The sequence below is a fragment of the Lineus longissimus genome, chromosome 19 (genome assembly GCF_910592395.1).
Source record: "Lineus longissimus chromosome 19, tnLinLong1.2, whole genome shotgun sequence".
NCBI classification, from domain to species: Eukaryota; Metazoa; Nemertea; class Pilidiophora; order Heteronemertea; family Lineidae; genus Lineus; species Lineus longissimus.
The window spans coordinates 2,745,193-2,763,879 of record NC_088326.1 but is presented as its reverse complement, the minus strand read 5'-3'; the positions used below and the strand labels follow the sequence as shown (position 1 = coordinate 2,763,879).

The window sequence follows — 18,687 nt, the reverse complement described above, 5'->3', positions numbered from 1 at the left end:
CCTGTGACGAAGTAATGCCGATGAGAGCCACTGATTACGCCATAGGTGTGTCGCTTCACCGATGTTGGGGTGCTCGCGGGAACCTTTCTTTGGCTGAGTCGCATATAGTGCTTACTAGTTTCGAGTAACTGGTAACTGGTGTTATTCCATCCTTCCAGGTACGCCATTGGAAAGGACGGCAAATAAAATCCTAGCGGACAAGAAACTACTGATACATCTGTATATTGTAATCAAGATAGCTTGCTCTTGTAATCTTTCGCGGCATTTCCATCACGTGTAACCTAATTGTGGGGTCTTTGATCATTACTGTTGTTGTTGTTTATCCATGTAAACGGTGCAAGTTCTGCCGGGTGACCTGCTGATAGATGTTAGAACTATTTATGGACTAAGTTACGAATGTCTAAAAATGTACATCAAAATGTATTTATTTTGTTCAGGGAGTAAACAAGGAACAAGGAATAAACTTTAGGTTGATAATTAGTACATCGTGGTCTTTCTGGTCGCGGGGTGAGATACTACACCAGTAGAACGGATTCCCCCGTTTATCTCCTCTGTCACAAGCATTGTTTAATCACTCATCACGAGAGATTCTCCTGTAAACGCACCTCATCGTTATTCTTCTTCTTTGCCGTGTTTAGCGCCAATGCCGTCAACCCCGATTTCGTTGGCGCGTTTTCCTCTCTCTCAAAGCTCCACGGTGCACGCTCCGCTGTGCCGAATATAAGATAAGGAATGGAGGACACCATACTCAGGAAACCCGCGATCAGAAAGATGATCCGCCATTGTTCTTGTGTTTGCTGGAAATGTGTCATAAACATTTTACTGAAGGCTTACGCCGACTGATTTATATAATCTTATTTGGTGGTCGTTTCTATGAAAACGACGCACGCCACTGCCGTTCCGTTAGCACCATGCGTGGAGCCTTGGCGTTTTTGGTAAATTTGCGATGATGGATACGCCTAGTACCTTCTATGTACATGTAGTATTCTCATATGACAAGCTATCGGGAAAATGCATACAGATAACGCGGTGATAACCATGCATGCATGACTGAAGAATCGAACTCACGACTCAGAATCGGCGCAAATATTTACTTACATTATTATTGGTCAGCGCCCCAACCACCGCCGGAGCCGCTATGCCCGCGGCCGTCCCAAATGTGTTCCCAATACCGCTGATCGTCCCCGCGAAAGGTGGTGCTATATCCACCAGATTTGAATAGTACCCCGAAAGCGCCACGGCTTGGAGACCGGCGCTGATGGTCAGCAGGGCGACCCCGAGAATGTAGTTACAGCCGATGTAACCGGCGCCAATTATCGCCGCAGCCGGCAAGAACATTCCTTAATAAATGAAATGAAAAAAGTGGGCAGATTCAGTTTTGCGACTCATGTGTCCTTTGAATGTTGGTGACATGATTACGCATGATAATGATGCTGTCGAGGACGCTTCCTGAGACATTTCTGGTTCGGCAATCCCCTCAAGGATTTTCAACCGGAAGAGCAATACACAACGTATTGCGTACACTTAGGAAGACTTCCGGTCAAGTTTTCTCTCGGCGTTCCAACACTCCGTTTTTAACACACCAAGCTTCGCCATAGTAACAGATGCTAAGGCATCCAACAGTTTCTTTACGTACCAATTGCTGTACAAAGTTTCCGCACGGTCACCAACCTCAGATAGCCTTTAGCCAGGATCAAGTCGGCGATGTAACCGGAAGTGAACCCGAGTATAACGAAGGCTAGGGCTGGCAACGACGACAACACGCCATTCTGAAAACAGAGGTAGGGAGGTTGAGAGCCAGGCTTTCGTATACCAACCAGGTGCATACGTATCCGTGAAAGAGGGAATCGCAATCTCACTATTATAGAGACATAGTACTCAAGGGAAGTCGAAGTTACCAAGCCAAACCAAAGACAAAGTGTGAAATTTCCTAGGAAAGTACGGCCGGGGAACAAAGGATTCTGTAATGCGCTTTAAATTTCTGGGGTACAGTCGTGGTCTATCTTGAATAGAACCATGCATGTACTGCAATTCGTCGGAATACATTTATAGGACCGGATACTTTTTCCAGGGGGACATTTTCGTCTCCGACAGTAGACGAGGCGACCAATGCAAATATAACATGCCATCATCATCACTTTTCCTCCTCTCTACTGACCTTGCCAATGTCAACGTGCAGGATTGTGCTCATGTAGGTCGGAAGGTCTGTCAGAATTGTGTAGAAGAGGTACATAGCACTTGTGTGAAGCATTACGAACGCTAGGATGGTAGGGGAGGTGAGGAGCGCTTTCCATGGCACGGCCAGCTTGGTCTAAAATGCAAGAAAAGCTGAAAATAACGATACCTTGCTAATATCGAACTGTAGGATGGTGTCAATGAAGGTCGGGAGGTCGGTTAAAATCGTATAGAAGAGGTAACACCACCCTATAGACACTGAGTAAATACTCCAGATGGGCGGAGAAGTCATGAGTTCTTTCCATGGAAATGGTAGTTTCTGCAACGAAAATGATCATTATCCATTTATATAGGGGGTGACAGACTAGAGCACTTTGTACTGTCCCCATAAAGGTTGTGACAGATTAGAGCCTCTTCCCATATAAAAGGCGACAGACCAGCCAGACTAGCATGCAGCACTGCCCCCATAAAGTTTGTGACACACCATAGAGCATTTTCCCATAAAGGTGACATTGCTAAATTTGAACTGGTTTACTGAGAAAGTCGGTGTTATAACTGTCTGTGAAACCGCAGTGGCGCAAGTTTACACACCGGACGCAGTGGATCCGCCTCTTCCTGTCGAACGGTATATTGAGAAATCGAAGACGATCAGGATGACGAAATTGACTGCATTCAACTAAACCGGCGCCAACCTTTGACGTCATGCAACCACTGGCAACCAGGCTTTTTCGGTCAGCAAATTGGCCTATACCTTGCTTGAATCACCAATCATCTTTATGATGTATTTCTTTTCTTCCTCTGAGATCCGGGGATGCTCGGCCGGTGAACTTGAAACGAGGACAGCCCAGAAGAGAAACCACACGCACGTCGCAGAGCCTGCAAGAACAGCACGAGAAATGTGGACCGTGAGCCAAATCAAAAGCCAAATACAAAAACGGGGCAGAGGAAAGATTATTTTCTTCTGATGAATAAGGTGATCAGTCATCACATAAATTAAAAAGTTCCCACAAATACAGTCATGTCGACTTCAATCATGAGATTATCCCATACATACTCAAGCTATTCTGGTTCAGCTACTGGCTCCTAGGTGGCAAAAACCTCACCTATTCAGTGCTTCCACCTAGGATACAAATCATCAACTTAAAACAGGACTTTCTGGTTGCTAATGCAGTATGTCTTGTTGAAGAGCAACTATAGCTTTACAGGAACGTTTGGTTTTTTTGTGAATTTAGCGCTCTACTTATTACGATAAAAACAGTTTTTCTCTGCCTCCGAAATGGTTTTTGAATATAAACTAATTTCAGATTCATCCCATTGGAATGCGAACGAAGTTGACTGCAGCAATGGGAACATTTAAACATTTGTTGAATGTTTGTGAATTTCGGGAATAATGGGAAAAACTCACCAAATATATAAAATGCAGAGGGCCAGCCCCCGTCAAAGCCATATTCACAGAGCCACCCTGTGATCGGCATGGCTACGACTGTGCCCACTTCCGTCCCAACGAAACCAAGGGAAACCATGAAACTTCTCTCCAGTGGCGGTGACCATTTCCCAATGAGAGCGTAGTAGGCTCCAATTGTAATTCCCTGGAAGATAGAGGTAGGTTGCCATAAATGATTAACAAGTAAATGGTAATTTGGTTTGGCGCAATTTTCAAACAGCGCAATTCCTAACGAAATTTCAACAGATGGCCTTCTCAACAGGTTTCATTTCATGCAGTAGTTTCACGTATTTCAAAGTGAAACTAATAACTTGGGTGGTAAGAGCCATCTGACGGCAAGTTAGGGAACTCGACACGCAAACTCATAATCATCTGCACTCACATACGCACCTCACCCAGTCCTTCAAGAACCCTTAGCACAACCAGCAGCGACACATCAGTCCTGGCGGCAACTGGTGTAAGTAAAGTCAGGATACCGGTCAGCAAGACCCCGACACCAAATGGCCATTTGCCGCCAAATCTCTCTGAGATGATACCTCCGGGAATTTGGGTGATCATGTAACCATAGTAGAAGGCACCAAGGATGGTGCCTTGGGTCTGGGGACTCCAGTCGAATTCACCAGTTGGCTGGGGTGAGGAACAAAACAATTACAATTGGTAAAATAGAGAAACCACATCAATCAAATTGCACAATCACCAAAAATTAATGCAGGTGTCGTCTTTCTATGTACGATACGGATGTATCAGCAATTTTTAACCACATATCGATATAAATTCACTTGAAATCAAAGATTAGTTCAATCTACATATAGCTCGCCGGTTTTCAGGCATGCTATTAGGGAGTTTCAGCAGTGGTGAATTTCGTCCTCGTCTGACGTATCCGTATGTATCGGTTGTACGTATGGTCGCGTCACAATTACGTAAACGTATATGTCATACAGGAGAGACTTTGATTCGCTGAAATTCGCTTTACGGTTGCTGTTGCTCTAGCCTCAAACTAAACCGAGGTTCCGGGACTAGGCAATAGTGTTGTATTAACCGCCAAAGGCACTGGTTGTACTCACAGATGAATCATCAGCTGTACCATTGTCATGCACATCAACTGGGCATTCTGACGGGTGTGACGTATTCGCTGTTTGTGTCTTGTTTACCATGGCAACCAGTGCCACATTGAAACTGACTCTCAAGACATATGACATGAAAAACCCAAGGAATCCCAAGACGGAGAGCACGTGGCGTTGACAGCATCCTGAAGTAGAAGTCGTAGACCCTTTGGTTACGTTACGGCGAAATTGCGGAACCTTGCTTATAATGCTTTTAACTTAATCTTGCTATTTTACATCCATATTTTGCATTGATATGCAAAGTGTTGACCACGTGCGTTCATTTTCATCACATGACCTGCTAACGCGGATCGTATATAACATTCGCCCACAGTCAGAGGCCAAAACTTCGTCCCAGCGGATCGAGGCTGGGCTAGCAACGTCGTTGCTGTATGCGCAAACCGTACCATCCCATCCTGTGATACAGGTTTTTGACACTCCTACATCGTATACAAAATTTGAAATATCGAGAGGCGGAGTATATTTAAAACCGTGATTACGTCAGGATGTACCATCCGGGACCAAATTCTGAAGTGTCGTCTACCTTACCTTTTGGTTTGCCGTTTAATTCGGCCAAGATAAGTCGTGATTTTTCATCGACGTTTTCAACCATCTTCAGATCCTTCGAAACAAACCTAAAAGATCGAAAATATACAATGACATAAATGAAGCATCAATTGTTCCTGCGATTGTAAATGCGGTCACTGACCTAAGAGCTTGATTGATGAGTCGTCGCAACCTTTATCATTCTTGGACTTGTATTTGTGATCTATTCCCTGATATATATACTGGCTTAATACAGTGGACGTGAGGCGTGCGAAACTAGAGAATTACTTTACATGCTTTTGAAAGGTCAGTATTGATCACCTTGCATATCCCGGTTTTCTGTTTTTCGGATCAAAACGAGTCCTTCTCCGGGTGTCCAGTAAAACTACACTCCGGACGCAGTGGACTACACCCCGGACGGCCGGCCGGCCGACCGGCCGCCCTCATTCCTCACCACAAGGAGATCCCATTAGGATGACGCAACGGATTATCCCGGGAGTCTACAGTGGACCGGTCTCGTGAACGATATGGACTGCGCAGGGGCCCAGTCAAAACGTCCTCGACTATAAACGTCCCCGGGTTTATAGCAAGAGCCAAAACGTCCTTGCTTTTCACTGTTAAAATTACTTAGTCTGAGGTCTCTCTATCGCAGACGGAGGGTTTCCCAGGCCAGAGACAAAATAATTATACCCACTGCCGGGGGTAGGTATAACATATACATCTCTGGCCACTGGGCTGGTAAACAATGTCCAAATGCCTTAAGCATGAAGTGGGCGGAGGGTTTCCCAGGCCAGAGACAACCTAGCTAGCAATACCTCACCCAGTTAGACACATCTGAAGGCTCGTAAGCAATGTCTAAATGCCTACTGCATGAAGTGGGTGGGCGGGGGGTTCCAGGCCAGAGATAACCTAGCTATATGTTCCCACTGAGTTATAGGGACCTCTTTGGCCAAAGACAACCGAACTACACCCACTGAGTTAAGATACCTCTCTGGCCAGAGACAACCTAACTACACCCACTGAGTTAAGGTACCTCGCTGGCCAGAGACAACCTAACTACACCCACTGAGTTAAGGTAGGCCTACCTCTCTGGCCAGAGACAACCTAACTACACCCACTGAGTTAAGGTAGGCCTACCTCTCTGGTCAGAGACAACCTAACCACACCCACTGAGTTAAGGTACCTCTCTGGCCAAAGACAACCTAACTACACCCACTGAGTTAAGGTACCGCTCTGGTCACTGGGCTGGTAAATAATGTCCAAGTGCCTCATGCTTGCAGTGGGCGAAGGGTTTCTCAGACCAGACAACCTGGCTACACCCACTGAGTTAAGGTACCTCTCTGGCCACTGGGCTGGTAAATAATGTCCAAGTGCCTCATGCTTGCAGTGGGCGAAGGGTTTCTCAGACCAGACAACCTGGCTACACCCACTGAGTTAAGGTACCTCTCTGGCCACTGGACTGGTAAACAATGTCGAAATGCCTATTGCATGAAGTGGGCGAAGGGTTTCCCAGGCCAGAGACAACCCAGCTTCACCCACTGTCACTGGTGTTGCCTATACTGAAGTGGAGTGGGAGGTGCATGTGTGGCCATGGGGATTTTACATAACGGGGGGGGGGGGCTCGATGGGAAAACAAAGAAAAGAAATTGAAATCTTAACCTGGATTAGAACTGTTTCCGACAGTGGCTCAGCATGATGGATTTATATAGGCCTCAGACAGCTACATGTCCATATCGCCGTTCCAGTCAAGCTACGTACGGAGCGGTCCTCTCCTTCACCAGCAGGTAGTAAACTACATGTAAATGATTATATGACATTTTATGATAATATGCAACATCATAAATTCACAGAGCGTACATGCTGTTTAAAAAGGGTATGATAAGCCTATACAATTCTAAAGCCATGTCTGAATTATGTATGCGGGGAACAAACAGTCGAATGGATTGATGCACCACATGGCTTGCTGTTCAGCTCTATCTCGAAATTGGATGCACGGAGTCCTATTAAAAGCCATAAACCAACCAGCCAAACCAGCCAAACCAGCCAATTCCAATTTGTTTTAATTAAAACGGTGTAAAACCTGCTCGTTCGGCGTTAACCCCCACAGACGGGAACTTTAGTTATCCAGTTTCGATTTCTTAATCTATCAATGGAACTATAGAGTATAGTCATGTAACATATGCGTATGATATCGTATGCAATAGTCCGATAATGCGGGACAAATCCATTATGGGCAAACAAAGGTTTTTGCATCTTTTCAATATTACGAGATTACGGATGCAGTGGACCGCTCGTCCTGTCGCCCGATAGGAGGGACGATCAGACGATGAAATGGAGTGCAAAGGAGTCTATTGGCGATGCGGCAACACACGGACTTATCCGCAGCTGGGCGGATCCATCAGGTCTCCAGTGTTTAGTCCAGTCCAGGTCTCCATCTTGGGGCAAACCGCCATTACCAGAGTCAGTCATGTGCGCTCTCCTCGCCGCACACGACCGAGTATTGCACCGAAGTTCAGGATGATCGTCGGGATGACCACAGCGTTCATAATGCTGTACAGTGCACCCATTGCAAACAGTCATCAACTGACCAACTGTCTTGATCTACTCTACTGACCAGGTTGATCAACTGACCAATTGGCTTGACCAATTGGATTGTCCAGGTTGGTCACCTGACCAATCGGATTGGTCAAACTTGGTCACATGACCAATCTGGGTTTTGGAGGTGAAGCAGAGGGTAGTGAATAGTTATGATCAGTCACGACAAGTATTCATTGTGCACAGCGCAGATTTGCCAATTTCATTCCGGGACGTTACTTTTTATAGCTCACAAGGTCATTTGAATAAGATATTGATGACGTTTTAGTCACGTGACAGTCGGACATCGACACTTATTTCTACGCATTTGAGCTTATTTCAAAGTCAATTATCTTTGACCCTGCATTGTTTTTAGCATGAATGATACCATAGAGTCAGAGAGAGAAATATTCAGAACAATTATGTAGTATTTCCAACACTCGGACATGTACCAGATTGAATCTAACTGCCCTAGTTAGAAAACCTGAATCCATTACGAAATTAAACCGCATGTTTGTCCGACATTGCCTGTAATTCAGCGATGGGGAAATAGAGGGCAGCAGCGGCAGTGACCTCATTATCGCGGAATGCTATTTCTGGCGAAGAACTAATGACAACACTAGTAGTTTTTACCAACGTATTTATTATGATATCAAGCACAATAACATAAATTACCTCACGATGATAAACAAAGAAATTTTCCAGAAATTATATAAAATGAGACTTCCATGCTTATTATAGCTGGCCTGTTACCAACCAGGTTACAAGAAGTGATAACATAAACCCCCTCCCCCGAAATTTTTTCTCTAAAATGGCGCAGTTTTTTGTGGTTCAATTAATGTCAATGTTGTCCCTTTAAGAAGACAAAGTTTCCCCTTTAACAAGCCCATGTGCCTTAAAATATTTCTATTACTCCAAGGGTAGGTATACAAAGATAAAGGGACAATATTGTGTTCATTAACGTACAAAATGGACTTGCAACAAAACGGTGAAAAAAAACAGAATAAATCGTATTTAAATTTAATGAAAATCTTCAGTCCCTCAATCCAACTTTCAAAGTACATATATATATAGTTACAACTGGATTTAAAATCGACGGCAGACAAATTTTGGTACCAAGAATATCACTGCTGACGGTGAATAAAACATATATACACTATGTCACAATGATTATAAGTTACATCTATAGAGAGTTGATTACACTAAACTATGTTGATGATGTGCATGTTTTACACATATAGCCATTTAAACAAATTTTACTCTTACTCTAACACAATTGTAAATTTTGTGATTTTCTACGTGGTAGCAAGAAGGGCTGGTGCTCCGAGTCCAGAAATAGTTTTACACTTGCGCTGAATGCTCTCACAAAAGAAACAGGTACGCCAAGTCACTTTCGCTATCGCAGGGGTGTTGAAGAGTACCGTACCCCTGGATCCCAACATGGCTAAGAAAAAGTTTCATTGTAAAAAAGCTAGCATTACACACTCTTAGGCACGAGGTGTGCATTGAACTGAATGCAGTGCTGCCATCTTGTTCTTTCAGGCGTAACTAACCCAAGACTTAAAGGGACTGTGATAGGGAAAATTTAGGGAATAGGGAATGAGGAATAAGAAGCCAACTTCAGGCTGGTGACGATTATTGCGGGCCAGTGGTACGCAGTGTACGGACCTCGTATACCGGGTACAGTTGTGCAAGGGTTAATAAACAGTCTGCAATGACACACCTATGAACACATGTACTACTAATTTTGTACAGGAAAGTGTCTATATACATTCTCCATGCAGATCACAGGATATTCTCTCCGATTTCCATTACATCATGAGGTCCCGGATGTGTCACAGGCGTGTGAGGATATCAGAATCAACAAATTAATCAGTGATCGATCAGCTACAGAAAACATGTTTACATGTAAAACTTTGACATAAGAGTAATATGTTTAGAATTATTCTGATTATGTTCATCCATTAACTTGTGACTGAACGATCGATATGATTCTCCTATCTTCAAGCACCTGTGATCTGCTCCATGAATCATTGGCCAAATTTCTCTTCCGAATTCCATCACTACAGCATTCAGGGTAGAGTTATTCCAAACATCAATTTAAATATCTTTGAGTTAAATCGGTCGTTTTTAGCAAGATGTTACGAAAACTACGCACTAACACTAAAAATCCCATTGTTTTGAATAACCGGCCCTAGATTTTGCTCTCAAGTCCATCACTACAGCATTTCCCCATCAATATGTCTGTAGCGGTCCTGCTCTAGTCAGTCGAACTCACGGTCGGTGAGCACGGCCGGGGCGATGAGGGTCCAGATGTAGATGACCATGCACAGCCAGCTGGAGACGATCTTGACCCAGACTGATGGCAGGTTGGCGTTCAGCGTCTTGAAGTCGGAACTCGGCCTGGAAAGGTAATCAAGATATGAAGATCATGTGACTTCTTCCGGACAAAACTTGGCAATTACGGATCCTGTGATGCCGACTTCAACATGGAAACTACGACACTGGTCGAGTTCAAGTGAGCACCTTCTGGTTGCTCCTTGAAACCCCCGATGGATTTCTGTGGAGACCGGGGTAATAATATGATATCCCAAAGCGCTTTGAGCGAGAACTAGTGTCACGGAATTGCGCTATATAAAAGACTCATTATTATCATATTTTATATTACTTACTTGTACCAGTTTGTGAGCGTCATCATGACGTAGAACGACGCCAGCATAAACATGAAGTGGAAGAAAGAATAGCTGTATTTCACGCATTCCTCCTCGTCGTCAACCACTTTATTGTCGGCAGCCTCGCTGTCCGCATCCTTGGAGCCTGGAAGATGGAAAGAGGGCGTGACTGGTGGCAGAGGATATGTAGGATGATGCTGGCTGCTAAAATAGTGGTCATTGACTGATTAAGGACTTCAGAGGTCTTTTACAGCAAAATCTCAAACTTCGTTTTGATGGATAAGAACTAAATGAGCGGTGTAGTCGTTATCACAGTAAAGATTTCTCAACAGATAAATGATCAAAAAAGATATTATATTGATGGACTCGTAGAATGGTACAGAGAGGGCTGACATCTGTTGGTCCTGATGTAATGATATGGACAGATCTATTATCATAAACAAGCTATTTAAAAACAAAGTATCAATGTCAGAAGAGAAAGATACAACTACAATGGGTGATATGAATAAAGACTAGCGAATGCTTTTATCTAAAACTCCATGTACATTTACACAAAGCCTTTCTGTACAAAATTGAAGTAAAGGCATTTGCTAGACTTTATTCATATCAGCCAATATCAGCATTATATATCCATTTGGCAGCAAACTAAACTACAGTCACCTACCAGACCTACACCAATGTTAAAATTTGTTAAAAACATTAGCAAGTGCCTTCACTCAGAATGTGTAAAAATTAACAAAATAAAAGCAGTGAGGGTTAAAATGTGAGGTCAGGTTAAAGCCACTGGTTGTTTGAGATAGAACTTTACAGACAGCTTCACCAAATAATAACATACCCCGATATTTTTTCGATCCTGAAAATATTTCCGAGAAAATGTTTTGAAATTGGAAAACTTCAATTTTTGGTCAAAATATCAGAGGCCTTTCTTCCTTTACACTACAGAACTCCTTAAGGCTGACCTCCCTACCACCAATCTCAGTGAGCTGTACATTTATACACCCAGTTCCCTCAGCATGAACCAGTGTAAACAGACCAAATGATCCCAAAATACACATCAGAAAGAAAAACAATTTCTGAAAAAATACAAATCTGCACCATTCCCCGAGTCCTTAAGGGTTAAAAGTAAGGCTAATCAGTGGGTGATATGAATAAAGACTAGCAAATGCTTTTATCTAAATCTCCATGTACATTTACACTAGGCCTTCCTGTACAAAACCGGAGTAAAAGCATTTGCTAGTCTTTATTCATATCACCCAATGAGTCGTATCAACTGTGGGCAACAAAAATAGCAAAATCTGAAATGAACAAGCAGGCCATCCTTGATCTGCAGAAATGGACATGGCATGCAAGCCTCAACATGCCCAACTGTGAAAAATACAAAAGCAACTTTAAATCATAACATTGTTAGGAGTTTTGAACACATTGTTACATTGAATATGAAACAGACTGCTGGTAAAAGAGGATAAAGGCTTGAGGAGTGTGGAAGCAGAAGACAGTGGGCATTTGCAGGTGCATGTCACATAATTTTCAATAGTTTCTTTTTATCTTATTTCTTTACATAACTCTTTGCTCCAAGCAGCAAAAGGTTTTCTGCGAGAGATCAAGGCTAGACTAAAGGTTTTCTGTGAGAGATTATTTGGGTAGCGCGAAAGATTTTCAGTACACAGCTGTGTACCCAGACACAGTCAACAAGTTCATGAGCAGGACCCTGAAGTCTTGCCTTGCGCCTGTGATGGGGAAAATGAAATGCAAAAGGTTTTCTGCGAGAGATCAAGGCTAGTCTAAAGGTTTTCTGTGAGAGATTATTTGGGTAGCGCGAAAGATATTCAGTACACAGCTGTGTACCCAGACACAGTCAACAAGTTCATGAGCTGGACCCTGAAGTCTTGCCTTGCGCCTGTGATGGGGAAAATGACAAGGACACAGAACGCTGTTAGTGTTGATGGAGAGCTACAAACCGACACAGTAATTCGGGAAGTAACACACCAGAGTCAAATCAAGAATGAAAACACGAAAGACCATCAAAAAAGAAAAGAAAAATATCATCAACCAAACAAATGCAAAACAGTGTTATTGAAACATCAACATTCAAAGAAAGTTTGCTTTATCTTCGCAATCAGCGACTCGGCCAACACTGACAAGACTCCAACAGGTATTGCCAACCCCTGAACCCCCCCCCCCGCCCACGACCTCAAATCATGTTAAGCCAACAGTAATCAACAAAACAAGGCACTTAGTCCCTCTTTCTGAACACTTCACTGTGCCTTCAAGTTTCTTAGTGTCAATCCCTGGTAATGGAGTGCTGCACGCGATGGTTTCAAATGCTCAAACATGTCAAAATACAACTACAAGGTTTAGCATAAAACAGGCACACATTTATGCTGCATCCAACCATTTGGCATTCCCCTCTCACGACTCAAACCACACGCACCCATAAGCCAAAATCTGCAGGAGATAGCTATCAACCTAGACATGTGTGATAAGTCTTGGCAAGCCAGGGACTATGTGCAGGGGAGCTAAAGATTTTCATGCAGGGAGGAATCTCCCTCCAATCACCAAAGCCTATTAATTTTTGCACTCGCTCACCTACGTTACCATAACCTGCACACAAAACAAATCGAAAGAAATGTAGAATATTAATTCAACGTTATTGACATTTTCATATTGATATTCCAAAGTCACTGAATGATCAAGCCAATGATGCTACTGCATTTCTGCCTGAAACAAAGTACCCAACCCCAAGGCATGCTGTTCCAGCTCAACGTGTTGGAAGTCTGGTCAGGGTAGGCCCTCGCAAATTGCCAGACAGGTAACCATGGTACCATAACCAAATTCAGGGTAATCATAGCACCATGGCTCCATTTCACAGTCATTACATCAGTTGTACCTTTTTCTCTCAAAATCACCTCCTCTGTAAGCATAGAAAGAAAGCATATAATTCAGAGAAAGTTGTGTCAGAGCATTGATGAAGTACAGCAGAATCTCTCTATTAAGGACATTAAGGGACTGAGAAGTGCAGTCCTTTATAGAGAGGTGTCCTGATTAGTATTCTGTGGAACGTGGCATCACCGGTTATAGAGAAGATGAAACGAGCATTTTAGAACCTGTTGAATTTATATCCGTCAAGATTTTTACTTAACTTGACACAAAGTAGCATAACCAACCAGCCTGATCGAATTATTTTATTTTGAAGCCAAAAATTTCAAGCAAAAATGAAGACTACCACCAAGTACAAAAGCAAAACAAAAGGATTGCGACGAAAAGACATCAAAATAAAATATGTGAACCTGTCGAAAAGGGAAAGAATACAAGGCGTGCAGGTGCAAAACAAAGCCTGTCTCATAATCAATGTAACGTGTTTTTTTAACAGAAAATCTATCGGTAGAGCATGGCAACACGGACTGCCTCCAGACCTTCCTTTCCAAGGTTGTTCTGTGACAGAAACAAATGAGGTTTTGTGCTTCCAAAAAAGCAATGACCCCGACTTTAGCTAAATCAAGACAGTTGCACATATGAAGCATGCAGACAGTGAGGACTACTTCTCAGGGAAACATGCATCTCCCAAACGTACAAATCTATTTCCATCACATACCGGTATAAGAAAAATTTCCAGTTCAGCTACAAATTTTCATGCAAAATGCTTGCCTTTTCAAATGGTTTGTTTATAATACTAAACAAAAGTAGACAAGACTTCATGCGGTATATTCTAATTTGAATGTTTGGTGTAAGATACTGACCAGATGTTGTCTCCCCGTCGATGACGGTTTTCTCCGCACCGTGCATCGTGATCTTCCCCGCCTGGCTGTGGGTGCTTGATCGGATGCTGAAATGGAACGAGTGGATCATATTGAGTTGAAAGTGACATGTGCATCAAGAAAAATATCAATCACAGTACTCTTGCTCTAGTAGCCACAACAAAATGAAGTAAGTGTTATCACCTTTAACACTGTTTCACTTAGCTTCTTTAAAATTTTGCTTTACATCAATAATCTTCTCCAAACCTGAGGACAGGACTAGACACTGCGATGACCTACCTCGAGTAAAGAACAGCAATGAACCATATTACTAAGCCCATCACACTCTGATAGTCGAATTCAAATTTGAAATTTTCACCATTAGGGTTTGCGGTAGAGTTTGTTATGTTTCTCATTTGACCAGGATTAATGATCGAAGCCAAACTGGGGTTGCATCTTCGATCTAAAAATATAAAAGCTATAATTAAAACACCCTGTTTATGATTACAACGCAGCCGACAAAGGATTCTAACATGTTTTCATGCCGGCTCCAGGCCGACCACCTTGTTCTGTCAGCAGGGAGATTTGACCAGGATCGCTGAGGTTTTTTAAGTGTGTTTTCAACTATGTGACATCGTGGAATAAGCCCCCCACCAGGTACCGAGAACAGCTTGTAAAGGGACATCTTTCCAGAGAGACGTCATTCCACTATTACCATGTATATATATTCCAAACAAATCTTTTTTTGCAAAAATTATGGAAAAATTATTTTCAAATGAATTCGAAATTTGTTTTAAGCAAGGCAGACTATCCCTGTGAACTGTGGTGTTGGAATACTGACCTGGTTGATTCGTCATGGACGACCACGTCAAGTACATCACATAGATTGTAATGATTGACGATTGGAGGAGACCAGAGTGGGGATTGACTTCCTGGATCTTGGGGAGGACCGACACGATCGACGCGATGATGCACAGAATCAAATTGAAGCTGATGAAGAATTTGTTGAGCGAACAGCCGTCTGGTTGGGTGTAGAACACGTAGAAGAGGACAACGCACGTGATGCTGAGTAGGTAGAATAGAATGGTGAAGAACAGAAGACCTGGAATAATAATAATAATAATAATACTAATAATAATGATAATAATAATGAGTCTTTTATATAGTACAATTCCGTGACACTATAGTTCTCGCTCAAAGCGCTTTGGGATATCATATTATTATCCCGGTCTCCACAGAAATCAATCAGGGGTTTCAAGGAGCAACCAGAAGGTGCTCACTTGAACTCGACCAGTGGGGGAACTAAGCAGTGACTCGGCCGGGAGTCGAACCCACGACCTCCTGATCATGAGGCCGACTCTCTTCCACTGCACTACCGCTGCCCCTATAAAAGAGGAAACAATTGGGTAAGACAATTTACTAAAATATTCATTATCTTAATAGCCATATTTTATCATTCATCATAACCTTTTCAAATTTTTTTTTTGTCTTCGAAGCCTTCAGGAGTACACAAACCCGTCATTAGCTCATTTAAATTTAGCCAGAGGTACAGAGTCCACTATAGCCCACTGTCCACCACTGTGGGATATTTTACTTGCCCTGGGATAGGCACTCAGGTCCATGGGACAATGCCTTTTAATCTGATCCAACAAACGCTCGTTTGGTGAAGAGCCAAGAATTTCAGGTCCTTGAAAGCCACCTTGGTTCATCTGTGTTTAAACCTCATATGAACCACACAGCTCCAGCATAAAATCCCCCATTCAAGACTTTCAATTTGATAAGAATACTGTAAATCTGAATTCACAAGATTTTTCCTGATTGGAGCCTTAAAACCCGCAAAAAAACTGACCCAGGATAACACTTACCTCCATACCACATTTTGTTTTCAGATTCCTCATAGTTTCCGATCCATTTTTCGTTCCAGGCATGTGCAAAGTCCACCAGCAAGACAAGTTGGATGAGGATGAAGAAGAAAGCCCCTACCATACCAAACCACATCCACACTAAAAAAGAAAATATCATGAATCGGAATCATTAAATCTCAAAATGGGCAGCGAGGGAAGATTTGCAATGCCGTTTAAATCAAGAGTTAACAACCTGCTGGATTGAAAACCCTGGTCCTGGATGTCAAAGACAAAAAATAGCAATAACTATCTTGATATGACCATAGCTGCTGCCACAAAAATGAGGCACAGTGCAGAGTGCTCAATAGAGTGTACAGAGTGCCATGCTGCTGTTGAGGTGGAATACCTGTTCCAAATGCTCCAGCCGGGATGAAGAATGCACCAACGATAATGCCGATCACGATCAGGTACTTGAAGAACCAAAATCTGAAACAGAAATGAGCAAGTGGAAGATTCTACCGTATCATTGAAACAACTGAAGAACATCAAGAAAGACGCCGAAGTCTGTTATGTGCCTGGTGTGGATTTGTTTTCACCAAATCAATCTTTTTGTCAGAGTCTTTCAATTCATGATGTCAGTGCCGTGATCCCCACAACTACAACAGCGGGTTGAATGGCCAGGCTCCAAACACTTACTACACTGGACAAACTCCTTCATTGGCCACAACAACAAGGCCAAAAGTGGTTAGCTCAAAACAGTCTCACTTTTCTGAACAAACTCTTCCGAATGGCAGAACAGGTTATAGCAAGAATTCATAAACACTAGACTTAGTCTTTATGAATACTTAGTAAAAGGGTAAAAATACAATCCTCTTACCCATTTTGTATCTTGGATCTTGGATCATTCGACGTCTTCACGTTTATCATGATTAACGTGAACAAGAAGAAGAAGCACACCATTCCGAAACATACCCGATAAACGGAGAGGTATCCCACGATACCATCACACGTTGTTTTGTCCAACACTGATCCTGTTCCTATAAGAGCTGGACTACATAATGCAGGTATCTGAAAAATATTGGGATAGTAAAACCACTTGAGATGTACTGAAGCAGATCACGCGAGTGATTGGTCTCTGGCCAGGAGACCCACAAGACTGGAGGTAGAGGGGTTCACTGGACCAAAGACAATTCACAAGAGTTCTAGCCTCGAAATTAGCAAGTCTAGTTGCTGCTTACAGCGACTACTCGCACACCAATGATAAACTTCTCCAATCAAATTTAGAAGAGAGTGTTCTCCACAAGGCCATTTGTCAGGGGATCACCACCCTGCCTTTGCAACTTACCAGCATCCCTTTGAAGCAGCCAACCTACATGTATTTTGCTCTACAATTTTGTAAAGGGTTTATATTTGGGGCACCCTATCTTAAATTGCTAGTCATCCTACCTTGCTTCTGGAAAACCTCCCTACATTGAGAAACCTCAGTGGAGAACCCTGGAATGATTTACCCGCATTAACTCACCTTATCCAAGGCTCCCCGCAGCCCTGGGGCCAGGAATATACAGGACACGATAGTACCAAGGAGGAGCAGGACTGCATAGGCAATCCTGGTAACGGCCGAGTTGGCACATGACGGGCAACAAGAACAACACAGGCTGCAGGCTGAGCCACAGAAACAACAGGCAACCTGAAATGGAATCAACACTAGTGAGGTCGAGGATATTCTCTACAATTACAAGTATTTCTAGTAAAAAATTGGCCAAAAAATATTAACGGTTCATAGTTTCGTACATGTAGGCTTCCTTGACCCTCCCTAGTTTTGCAGACCCAGGGCAGGCTATAACTATACTAGCGGGTAAACCTTACTATATTCTAATCTTGCATACTATTGTATATCACCACTTTCCCCTTTTGTCCTTTTTGTGTATAATGTAGTGTATCGCCATTTACGCCATGCCATCATGAAGTTAATTCCCATTAAAAAGTGGCCATTCTATATCGCACAACCTCAAGCTGACCAGACGGTCCAGAGTGAGTGATGGAGGCATTGAGGAGGATGTAATGAATGTCGGAATGCATGAATGATGATGACGAACTAGGAAGTGAAAATGACACTGTGACTAGCCTATATAACTTAAAACTAGGCCTATGACAGAAGTTTTCAACCCAACTTACTGTGCCCGCTAGCGAGCCGACGATGCAACCCATTGTCTATATGCCTGTGTGTTGACGTTAACTCTTAGTAGCTATTCTTTTAAATAACGGCAGACGAGGACTGTCCTATCACTTTCCTTCTTTGAAAAATCTGGTATTTATTTTCTCTCTGTTGACGCAAAGTCACACGCAAATGGCGAATACCGCGATTTGGTTAAATCCGGAAAACCTAAAATTTAATGAGCTGAGGGTGGTTTACTCATTTGCATAATTTATGAACTTCGGAACCGAGGAGCGCCACTATCGGTGCTGAGACAAACCAGGCTGGTGGGCGAGAAATTCTATTGGCGGGAATAATTTGCACCGCGTGCGTAAGACGAATGAGAGAGAATTAAAGTTAAGCGGACTGGTTGGGGGGTGGGGGTGGGGGGGGGGGGGGGG

At 43.0% G+C, this 18,687-nt stretch overlaps 2 protein-coding genes across 7 annotated transcripts; both read right to left on the bottom strand.

Annotated features, from left to right (window-relative positions):
* Positions 1-407: 407 nt before the first annotated feature.
* LOC135503472 (sialin-like) lies at positions 408-7,055 on the bottom strand. Of its 2 annotated transcripts, none has more exons than XM_064797059.1 (10): positions 6,928-7,055; positions 5,272-5,357; positions 4,684-4,868; positions 4,010-4,246; positions 3,581-3,764; positions 2,927-3,051; positions 2,345-2,494; positions 1,637-1,769; positions 1,099-1,340; positions 408-797 (listed from the first exon to the last, which is right to left on the bottom strand). In XM_064797059.1, exons 2-10 carry the CDS (start codon positions 5,333-5,335, stop codon positions 579-581), a joined length of 1,539 nt encoding a protein of 512 aa, XP_064653129.1. In that variant the 5' UTR covers positions 5,336-5,357; positions 6,928-7,055; the 3' UTR covers positions 408-578. The 2 variants fall into 2 exon arrangements, with proteins under 2 accessions (XP_064653129.1, XP_064653127.1); XM_064797057.1 differs by lacking the exon at positions 2,345-2,494 and adding an exon at positions 2,159-2,311.
* A 1,410-nt stretch (positions 7,056-8,465) lies between these two features.
* Positions 8,466-18,460, bottom strand: LOC135502782 (serine incorporator 3-like). 5 transcript variants are annotated; one of them, XM_064795882.1, is made up of 12 exons: positions 18,268-18,460; positions 17,615-17,779; positions 16,970-17,160; positions 16,499-16,578; positions 16,114-16,251; positions 15,090-15,350; positions 14,549-14,711; positions 14,252-14,337; positions 13,402-13,425; positions 13,101-13,115; positions 10,515-10,659; positions 8,466-10,245 (listed from the first exon to the last, which is right to left on the bottom strand). In XM_064795882.1, the coding sequence occupies exons 1-12, from the start codon at positions 18,298-18,300 to the stop codon at positions 10,107-10,109; spliced, it is 1,440 nt and encodes a 479-aa protein (XP_064651952.1). In that variant the 5' UTR covers positions 18,301-18,460; the 3' UTR covers positions 8,466-10,106. The 5 variants fall into 5 exon arrangements, with proteins under 5 accessions (XP_064651952.1, XP_064651953.1, XP_064651955.1 ...); XM_064795883.1 differs by lacking the exon at positions 13,101-13,115; XM_064795885.1 differs by lacking the exon at positions 13,402-13,425.
* Positions 18,461-18,687: the final 227 nt, after the last annotated feature.

What these genes read in the sequence shown, in the direction of transcription:
- LOC135503472 (XM_064797057.1), bottom strand. Translation starts at nt 5,335, where the DNA reads ATGGTTGAAAACGTCGATGAAAAATCACGACTTATCTTGGCCGAATTA. An exon ending in GTACAGCTGATGATTCATCT is followed by an intron (nt 4,247 to 4,683) that starts GTGAGTACAACC and finishes TCCTCACCCCAG; the next exon opens with CCAACTGGTGAATTCGACTG. An exon ending in TGCACGTTGACATTGGCAAG is followed by an intron (nt 1,770 to 2,158) that starts GTCAGTAGAGAG and finishes CTCTGTTTTCAG; the next exon opens with AATGGCGTGTTGTCGTCGTT.
- LOC135502782 (XM_064795882.1), bottom strand. Translation starts at nt 18,300, where the DNA reads ATGGGTTGCATCGTCGGCTCGCTAGCGGGCACA. An exon ending in TGCGGGGAGCCTTGGATAAG is followed by an intron (nt 17,161 to 17,614) that starts GTGAGTTAATGC and finishes AATATTTTTCAG; the next exon opens with ATACCTGCATTATGTAGTCC. An exon ending in GGCTGGAGCATTTGGAACAG is followed by an intron (nt 16,252 to 16,498) that starts GTATTCCACCTC and finishes TTTCTTTTTTAG; the next exon opens with TGTGGATGTGGTTTGGTATG.